The sequence below is a fragment of the Poecilia reticulata genome, chromosome 16, assembly GCF_904066995.2.
Source record: "Poecilia reticulata chromosome 16, P_reticulata-male-v2, whole genome shotgun sequence".
NCBI lineage: Eukaryota > Metazoa > Chordata > Actinopteri > Cyprinodontiformes > Poeciliidae > Poecilia > Poecilia reticulata.
In genome coordinates, this window is record NC_088845.1 from 30135105 (window position 1) to 30145686 (window position 10582).

General features: G+C 35.5%; 1 protein-coding gene across 2 annotated transcripts; it reads left to right on the plus strand.

The window, feature by feature from the left end:
* The first annotated feature begins 2848 nt into the window (after positions 1–2848).
* LOC103478835 (zinc finger protein 706) lies at positions 2849–6378 on the plus strand. 2 transcript variants are annotated; one of them, XM_008432908.3, is made up of 3 exons: positions 2849–3006; positions 3699–3847; positions 4933–6378. In XM_008432908.3, the coding sequence occupies exons 1-3, from the start codon at positions 2889–2891 to the stop codon at positions 5026–5028; spliced, it is 363 nt and encodes a 120-aa protein (XP_008431130.1). In that variant the 5' UTR covers positions 2849–2888; the 3' UTR covers positions 5029–6378. The 2 variants fall into 2 exon arrangements, with proteins under 2 accessions (XP_008431130.1, XP_008431131.1); XM_008432909.3 differs by having other exon boundaries at positions 2883–3034.
* The last annotated feature ends 4204 nt before the right edge of the window (positions 6379–10582 follow it).

Genomic DNA, 10582 nt, shown 5'->3' on the forward strand with positions numbered 1-10582 from the left:
TGTTGTTGTGCTGTTAGCTAGCTGCTAGCTAACAACTTTGCTAGCAAAGCAAGATAACTAAAAAGCTTCTTCCCTGTATCGTTAATGATATCAGTCATTCTTCAGTATAAGGGCACATCGCCCGTCCAAAACCGATTATCTCCATAATGGATAAATGTCTAATTTCCTTTGCTGCATAATGTACATTGCATTTATTCTAGCGTTAGGTAAATGTATTTTGAATTAGAATAACATTTAAATAATAGTCCAACAAGGATATTCATTTAGAATTAAAAATAACTCGCCCTGAATTACCATGATAGATATAATGGGGGAAAAAAAACTCAATCCAGACTTTAAGTTTAGGGTCTGGTTCGCAGAGTATGAAGTTCAATTTGTTTTCCCAATTATTCAATGGAAAAAAAAAACTAACCTCAATTAAGTAAAATACAATTGTAATCAAAACTTTTGGAATTGTAATGATTCTTTTAAAAAAAAGTTTTGTTTAAAATACTTTTTGTTTTTATTAAATAACTCATTTTTACCAAACATAAACATTTATTTGCACACATCATAAATCTTTTGTTGTGATTTAGGCCCTGCTCAAGACGTCATGTGAGAATCACAAGCAAAACTTTGAGTCACAAACAAAATCTTAGAATAGCAAGAAAAGATTCATGACAAGCGCAAATAAGTTTGTTTTGCAAAAAAATGTGCGCTTCATGAAACACAAATGTGTGATTTTAAGTTTTTTTTAAAGCAAAACTCAGTAGGCTTTTCTCATGGTGACATGCATTAACAATTCAGTAATTGTTTTTGTTTTTTTTCTCCAGTTCCACGTTAAAGTTTGATGCAGCTCTGCTTTCCTGAATGGACCATCTTCATTTCCACTGTAGCAAACAGGCAGCTCTGTTTTATAGATTACAGTACACTAAAAGGTTGCATTGTGCCCTTGTATATATTTTTAATAGTGTAATTTAGTAAAGACAAAATATGTCTGGTGGTCTAGCTCTGATTTACATATCTTGCTAAATTGTGGGTTTGAATATTGCAATACTTTCCTATAACAAAATAGACCTGCAGAAAGAAATTAGTAATAAAATATCTTACATATGCATGGTGTTATGCTCTATATGGAGATGTTCGTTAGCTTTGATTGTATATGTCACATTTTTGTAATGTATCATTGTTTATTAAACTCTGAAAGCTGAGTGGCTTTGTTAATATTCTGTCCTAGAATGTGGTTAGATGTGCCCTTTTTTGTTGTCGAGCACCTGCCCCTTTAGTGGCCTCTGCACGGCCCTGTATATATATATATATATATATATATCGCATTTTTCAATATATATATATATTTTAGAATTTAAAACTACTTTCACCCTTGCTCGTCATGATTTATTTGAATCACTGCCGTCAGCCAAACGTTATTGCAACATTAAAAGCAGAAACAAGAAGCATCTACAGCTTGCAGTGAAAATGCTGAACTGTCTTTCCACTACATTACTTGTTTTATATATTAGATTAGCTTTTATCTGCTTTTATTTTCAATTGTCTATTTCTATAAATCCCAGAGAATCCTTCTCGTTTTGTGGTATATTTCTGCTATTTCATGTGCAATGAAATGACAAGAAGAGTTCCATTTGCATACAAATCTCGAATATGTACTGGTGTAATCTCATTAGTCAATAAATTCTGCAAATGACTTTCATCCTGTAAAGTGGGTTTTTAGGCTGTATCCTGACATCTAGTGGCGAGTATTTAATATTACACGTTAGGTCGGACGTGTTTATATATATGAGCTGAGTAAATTTGTAAACTGTAACGTGCGGTCAGGGGTCATCATGGGAAAATAATATATAATAATAATTTTCCATTTAATTGAACCAAATCTGATGTTTGTTTTTTTCTTCATAATCGCTGAATTTTCGCATTTTTCCATTCAAACGCTTGGAAGCGAAGCGGGTGAGGCAGCAGTTAGTTGAGCCTCACCTGTGACTGATTGCGCAACCTCTCGCTAACTGCTCCGGTTGCCACTCTGAGAGCGTGCTCCTCCTGTCTGTACGTCGTCAATAAAATGGTTAAAAACATTTAATGTATGTATTTTCCATAATTTAGCGTATGTATTTAATGTACTGTGTTTTTATTGTCACCAACTGCGTATGTAACGTGTTTCGTGTGCTAAGGAGCGATCAGAAACTGCAGAGAACAGATTCGAGATGAGGCAGGTAGTTCTCGTGCCTCATCGCTGGGGGCGCTCATGATCCCAGACATTGTAACTCTACAACTGCAGAGTAAGAGACAATAACAGCGAGCTAGCCATACAGTAGTTGCGCTGATACATAGAGCGAGAAAGACGTGGTTTTGCGTTGTACTTAACGGTTTCTCTCTCTGGTTTTAAGCACAGCACGAAATTAATAATATCTACATGTCTAAGTTTGATTGAGATAACGAAATTATTCGGCGGCGTGGCTAAGCATCACATGTTAAAGAATAGTCCTTTTGCCCTCCAGCATTGTACGCATGCGCGAAATTTCCTTATGTAAACAATAACATACAGGGGGTCTAGATTTGTAAATAATTAAGTCGGTGCCTCACCAGCTATGAACCTTACCGCACGTATATATTTCATGTGCAATAAAATGACAAGAAGAGTTCCATTTGCATACAAATATCGAATATATATATATAAATATATATATTTTATTCAAAACAATGCAAATATATATATATTTGCATTGTTTTGAATAAAATTCTTGATTCCGCTTTTAATTTTTTTTCAGTAGTGATTTTACGTCAATGTGTTGTCAATAAAAAATCCACTATATCCATAGCAGCGCAAAACTGAAACCTGAAAACTCGATTTTCTTCCCAACGCTTAGGGATGACCCTGAAGGCAGCACGGCTTGGGCATGCGCATTAGAGCATTTTGTATGCAAACTGTTCGAAATCGACGGATGGTTCAGAGGAGGCTGGCGTTTGTTAAATTTCATTTTTGTGGCAGTTGTGAACAATACATTTTTTTTATTGGTAAGCCATTTACAGATGCTGTGTTTACGTAAGTTTAAACCCGACATTTGGCATCTTTTGTACATTTCTACGTATTACTCCTGCTAGTATGAAATTACAACAGGCTGATAAAATGTGTATGTTTTAGCTAGTTTAAAATGACATTAGGGTTTAATTTATGTCCATCTTGTGTATATTTACCAAAATGCAATATGTGTTTTCCACTGTCTCTGTCAGTGTTACCGTTTATAACTGCTTTTAACTCAACGCTTGCAATGAGCGGTTAAGCTACGATGCTAGCCTTACGTCACTCCGTCCAATGCACGTACTGTACAGGCTCAGAATTACTCTGGTGTTGTTTTGACTGCTGATAGTAAAAGTATATACATTTATCGTTTCCCCTCTGCAGCAGGTTTCATACAGCCTCTAAAACTGACCCAGTTCCAGTAAATTTATAGATGTCTGCTGTTTAATTTTCTTTGGGGAAATTTCCAAGTTAATTGCTTTTTGCTTGTGACCTAAAAAGAGACAATTAACCCAGTTTTGAGAAATATTTCACACCTAATGTTGCTCTGAACATTTTAAAACACATCAACATCATTGGAGGGTTTTTTTTAATGTATTTCCTGCTTTCATAGTTTGTTTTTCCACCACCTTCCCATCCATCCTCCCTCACACACTGCCATTTTCTGTCTCCTGTCTGATTCCTTCAGGTGTAACGTCAGATATGGCCCGTGGGCACCAGAAGTTTCAGTCTCAGCAGAAAAATGCCAAAAAGCAGGCGGAAATAAAGAAGAGCAAAGGTCATGACCAGAAGGCAGCAGCCAAAGCTGCCTTGGTATACACCTGTAGTGTATGCCGGGTATGTAAATTATATGCATCAATCTGGGCACATGCTATGCTTTTGTGTATATATTGCTTTAAAAAAGAAAACAGGAGAGTCTCAGTTATTAAAAATGCACTCCATGCTAAGCATTATTACCATAACATCTATGGTTTACAGAAGTGTTTGTACCCTCGTCATGTTGCATCACAAGCTTTATTAAATTGGGATTTCACATGATAGACAGTCGTCACACAGTAGTGCAAAATTGTGGAAGAAATATGGTGAATAGTCCTTTCTGTTTGACAGAAAGGACTATTCTGTCAAACGGAATAGTCTGATCTGTTGTGCGACTGATCTGTTGATTATTTTTGGACTAACCAATTAATAATTGGATAGGAAAAGGTGCATAGTAGAAGTTTTTTTTTCCTTGTTGTTTTACAGAATTTAAAGCTAAAACTCCCACTTGGGGAGGTTTAGGCAGAACACTGTCGATGTTTATTTTTTATGTCTAGAATGCAAAATGTATATGTTTTTGTACAGTTTTGGTTTAATTACTGCTCTGAGCGTGTTGTTCTTTCAGCAACTTTTTTGAGTCTGTGTGCTCCCATTAACAATTTATCGATTTCTAAATTAGTTGACTATTATTACAATAATTGAATCATCGATGATTAATTGATTATTGAAGCCCTAGAAAGAACCATTAAACATCCTTCTTTATTTTAAAAAATAAATAGTGATAGGTAATATGTAATTCTAGTCCAGAGCTTTAAATCAGCACCTAAAATGTGAAAATAATAATTGCCTGTTTAGAATTTTAATTTGAAATGGAAACTGGGTAGACTGTGGTATTTCTTTCCTTAATGTGACAACAATCTAACCAAACAAAATAATAACGCCACTCCAACAATGCTGAGTCATGTTGACGTTTTCAACTTGACTTCCTGCCTGTTTGATTTGATTATCCATTGCATTATTTGGAAAAGATTGAAATTTTTTCATTTCCTTGTTACTGTAAGCATTTGATACAGTCCTCTTGTTTGAGGGAGGAATCTTTTCTGTACTTGCAGTTGTTAACTTCTATTTTCATAATCCAGTTTCTCTTTTTTCTTTTTTTTTATCAGACGCAAATGCCCGACCCTAAAACCTTCAAGCAGCACTTTGAAAGCAAACATCCAAAGTCTCCGATGCCCCCGGAGTTGGTCGGCGTGGAGGCATAACATGCCCACCTCCACTAATGAAACAGCTGTAGCTGATTCAGGACAGACTCTGTCTCCACTTTGGACACATAACATTGAGTGTTTCAGAAGAAATATCTGTTTCTCCAGCTGATTGATCTGTGTTTGAGTGTTTTATGCAGAAATGGTATGTACTTACTTTTTCGTCTCTCTTTTTTTTTTTCTTTTCACCCCCAATGTTTTTTTTGTTTTTAATTTTTCTTTGGCCTAACCTGCCAAAATTTGACCCAGGCCTGTTACCAAAGGATGGAAGATGCACAACCGACCATTTCGCCTCCTTTCTAAAAAGTCTTGCATGTCGAGTTGTAAACAGTATTTTATCATTTCCAATGCTATGTTACAATGTTACAAGAGCAGCTCGTCTATGTGCTTTGTGACTACTGCACCGTCTCAGGTCTCCCATTGTTGCAGAGCAGTCTGTAAAGCAGTGAGCCAGTGGTAGTGGCTCCGCTTGGTCATTCTGCCCCCCATGTTTCAATCCAGCGATTTCTGCAGAATATTTGAGTTCATAATGTGTTTTGGAAAGATAAATGTCAAAACGATGGTTTGTTCCTTTTTACTTCCGAGCTGCACTGATATTGTTCCTGCCTGGAAAGATTCAACAGAGCCTAGCATGTTGGTTATTTTTGTCTATATGAAGAATATGTTGAAGACACTGCGCTACACGGGTACTGAAGTTCCTTCACCTCCGCCTCAGATTTTCATGAATTGTACATAGCTTACTTCCTGTGAAAGGTAAAAAGAGGAGAGTGAAAGTTTATTCACAGTAAACTCTATCCAGAGGAAAATCCTTTGACCTCATGAAGGATCTCTTACTTAAACTTAGTTTGAAGTGAGTATAGAAGATGGTAATGGGCTGCTCCAGTTCCCAGAGGTTACCATGGTAAAACATTTGTGACATACAAATACATATAACTCCTTGTGTGCGGCTGTAGTTTTGATCATTTAGTTTATCACTGTAGAGTTTTCCAGTGTAAACGGTCTTAACAGTCACATTTCTGACATTCTTAAGTGCAAGTTTTTGTTCTCCAATCACGATTGAGGTGAAGTGTTCCGACTCTGAACCTGCATAAAAAGTCTGAATTGCATTACACTGTAAGTCAGCTTCGGTTATTTTTGTACAAACTTCCTATCATGACCAAGTAACAGATTTAAATTATTTAAAGGAACAGTTTCTCCAAGTTTGGACCTTCTGGTATTGAACCACTGAACATCGTATCACTGTGCTATAAGTCTGGACTGACAACCAGCCATGTTTTTACTTTTGTAATAATCATATCTTGTCAGCGTAATGTAATGTTTACTCTTTTAATAAAGTTCTTTTATATCAGATCTTCAGTGTTTGTTTTTAGCATTCTTGCATGTATAAGCAGAAATGTCCCATGATACGTTTTTGATGGAATGTTTTTACATTTATTTTTGATAAATTGGAATATTAGAATAAAGCTTATTTTGTTAACTTGAATTACTAAGTGAAATATTGATGAAACACTCAGACTGATGCTTTATGGGGCTTAATGCTAATAAACACATTTAATATTAGAACAGCTATGAATCTATTAAAAACCTGGTCACAAATTTTGAATCATAACTCGATCATGAAGCCTGCTGGAAACTTCATATTGCTAGCACACAATCCAAGATGGCCAGGAGCTTTTCTACAGTGGAGAAATCTAAGTACCTGTTAGTCTATAACTCCTTGTGTATTGTATAATACACATTTATACTACCATATGTCAGCTAAGGAGTTGAGAGCAATTTAGATGATAGTTTTCAGTTTACAAAAAAGAGCAAATGGAATTCTCCACTATTCTGATTTTCAGAGATTATTTGAATCCACTATTTATAAAATTTTAAATATAAAATTTGGAAATTTAGTTTAAATCAAAACTTTTACAAACAATATATAAAGCAAAACAAAATTAACTACTGGTAAAACCTTTTTTTTTTTAAAAAAAGTGCTTATAGTACAACAAAACAAATGTGCGTTACAGAGAGATTTATGGAATAGCTTAAGTAAGGTAATTAAAGTCTGTACAAAATTTTAGCAAAAAATCTAAAGCTAATACATATTTTTAAAAATGCAGTTGAACAACACAACAACACACACCTAATATTGCAAATAACACAGAATGAGTGGTATTTAATTAAATTTACTGTATTTCGCACCAATTCTATTTGTAATAGGATGCATTTTTCTTTGATTTGCTCAAATAAAGGAAAAAATATATACCAGAAATTTAAGAAATGCATTTTCATTCAGAAATGTGGGCTTACTGAACCTTGAATAACATAATGAGATTATGTTCAGAAGGCCAGTATGCACAGACACACACAGAGAAGCAGCTTCTGCACACCGGAACAATGGCTAAGTGTTGAACACAAATCTTTCTGTAATGGCAACAGTTCTCATGTTAGATTTCAGTTGAAAACACTAAAGTGGAGAGGATTACCAGTATGACATTATGTACACACTGGAAGAAAGTGAATCTGATTATTTCCATATAATATGGAAGCATTTAGTATTTACTACATATTTTAAACTAATTTTACATGAATTTTGTCACACTGATGAGGAATCCTGCAGCTCAGTCTGAGCCTGTACAATCGCCAGGTCAGGATAATGTACTATAGTACTTACATTTATAAGTGTATGTGTGAATGTAAAAATTATTCAGTTATTTTAATTAGAACAAGTAGATAAATGTTCCACTATATGAGCTCTCAGATTTCTAATCTCTAATTAGAAAAGAGATATCTAATATCTCTCTTTTTTTTTTAGCTTGTCAGGACTTGTTCACTGTTGAAACCAGTCCAGGGGATTTTAGGGATTTTTAAATAATGACCTAATGTCATTAGTCATCAGCCATGGTTTCCTGTCACAAGCCATTGTCACAGTCTGTAAAATAAACTATGTGATCCTGACAAGCCACGTCATAAATTCTGTAGACAGTTTTTTGTTTTTTTCCAGTTCTCTAGACAAGGTTTCAGGGAATTAAGATTTACCTGAACTGTAAGGTTGATTTCATAGCTTATATGAGGAGCACTTCATAACAAAAACAAAAAAAAACATTAACTAAATACCTGCTGTGAAGACAAACGAATGCCCTTTTGGACTGCAAAACGTTCAGAATGAGTTGAGGAACATTTGGAGCTACAGCTCTGTTCTGCTGCACAGGAGGAAAATCCTCATCATTTGATCACAGCATCCGTCTTTGGAGATTTGTAGCTTTCCAACTTCTTAGGAATGATTGTTGTAAATCGATAAGTCTGAGATCAGGGTTCTGTGATGAACACTTGTCTTAAAGACTTTTTACTACTTTCACTGCAAAAACACAAAATCTTACCAATTATTTATGGTCTAGTTTCTAGTGCAAATATAGTAAACTTGAAATATGACAAAATTAACTAACAAGTGACTTTTCAGCAAAGATATAAGCTTTTAAGTCAATAATTCCTTGATACTGATGAAAAAGTAATTATTCAATTAGCAAATTATCTCACTTAAAGTATGGGGGAAATGTGATGTTATAAGTGAAATAATATGCCAGAGGAATTTGTACTTTTTCATCAATATTAAAAAATTTATTGACTTAAAACTGGCTGAAAAGTTAATTGTTAGTTAATTTTGCATTATTTCAAGTGTACTAAGATACTTGCACTAAACAATTGACAAAAAATACTTGGTGAGATTTTGTGTTTTTGCAGTGTTGATGGTACTCTTAGTGTTCCTCCCAGACCCCATTTGGTGAAGTTTTTGGTGAAGCTTTAACTTCCTGTCTGAGATATTCCTTCAAACTTTTCACATAATGTTTCTTCCTCATGATACTGATCATCTATTTGGTGGAGGGCTCCAGTTCGTCCTGCAGCCAAACAGCCTCACAACAGGATGTTCCCACTTCCTGGCCTCACAGTTGGGAAGGTGTTCTCATGCTTCCAATGTTTCTTTTTCTTCTATGTAAGGACGGGATGGTCACTACAGCCAAACGCCTCAAGAGTTCCAGGACATGTCTTTAAATTTTGTCTTTGTCTCTTATGTGTGTTTTCTAACTACGATGTAGATTTTTATGTAATTTCTAGAATAATGGCTTCTTCCTCTCTGAGTGGCCTTCCAGCCCATCTTGGTATAGAACTGATTTCACTGTGCGATAGCTCTTTCACCAGCTTCAGTCAGCCTTTTCACAGGGTATTTTACTTCTTTTATTCAAAGGCTGAATCACACATTTTGCAACAAAACACTTTCATACCCTTAGTATAATGGGGAATATTTCCACACTGTCTATACTTTATCTTGGTGTATAAATTTTTTTTTTTTTAAATCTCTATTTTGACTAAATTAAATAAATTTTGGTTAAAAAAAAGAAAAGAAAAAGGTTTACTCAGATTTTATTTCAAACATTGTGGGGAAAAAAAGTTATAAAATGTATGTTAACACTTGGTTTTAACTCTAAATATTAGAAGTTGTGTTTATCTTTTTAACCCAGGTGTACTAGAAAAAGTTCCTATGCCCGCAATTTCTGCTTTTAAAAATCACTGAAATTGTTTATATTTTATAAGTTACCCTAACCCTAACTGGAAAGCATTATAATAAAATAAAATTAATGGTTCACCACCTCATCAGAAGACCAAAATGAATGTGATTTTCACATGATGGAGGTAGGTTTACCTACCAGTCTCCTGGGTTTCCAATAATACAGTCATTGCACCTTCTTTTTTTCAGAGGAATGCTGGGCGTTTCCCAGTGTTTACGTAAGACCTTTTCTCATATGGTTGCATCACTCCTGATCCTAACCAGACCTGAGTCGCTTTTCTGCTGTTCAGAAACGTCGGTGCGCCTCTGACGCCACCTGGTTTGTTTTGTTTCGGTGTCACCCATCTGCTCGTCCCCTTTGGAAATGTGTTTTTGTAAGAGATCTCTCCCCCTCTGGAAGTGTGTGTGTGTGTGTGTGTGTGTGTGTGTGTGTGTGTGTGTGTGTGTGTGTGTGTGTGTGTGTGTGTGTGTGTGTGTGTGTGTGTGTGTGTGCGTGCGCGCACTGGGGATGAGAGGAGCCGCTTTTAAAATTCCAATCAACACCACTGTCACTCTCTCACACTTTACCGCAACTGACTCAGATTCAGTATTTGCTCTGTGTGTGTTAACGAGAGACCTATGTGGGATGGTAGTGGGAAGTTACAGTCATGTCCTTGAAGAATAAATGTTAATAGAGAATAGAGAATAAATATTCTCTCTAAATATATCTATTCTGAACTGAATCTTTACTTCTTTCAGGCTTAATGTAAAGCTCTGTTATTTTGTACAATATGTTTTTATGGATTTCTAGCTACCATGAAAATTGTTCACCTACCGTCCAGCTGGCCCATCAGAGCTGAGAGTCACATAGCATGTTTTGTCTTCCCAGGGCCAGGAATGTAACACCTGGAAATTAGTCATCGGCTTTTGGCCACTTTTACAAAAGGGTGGGTCACATTCACAGCACTTACCTAAAGGACATAACAATCAGAAAGATGTCAGCGCTAAAAAAAATGTTGTGACGAC

What these genes read in the sequence shown, in the direction of transcription:
- LOC103478835 (XM_008432908.3), top strand. Translation starts at nt 2,889, where the DNA reads ATGCGCATTAGAGCATTTTGTATGCAAACTGTTCGAAATCGACGGATG. An exon ending in ACAATACATTTTTTTTATTG is followed by an intron (nt 3,007 to 3,698) that starts GTAAGCCATTTA and finishes TGATTCCTTCAG; the next exon opens with GTGTAACGTCAGATATGGCC. An exon ending in ACACCTGTAGTGTATGCCGG is followed by an intron (nt 3,848 to 4,932) that starts GTATGTAAATTA and finishes TTTTTTTATCAG; the next exon opens with ACGCAAATGCCCGACCCTAA.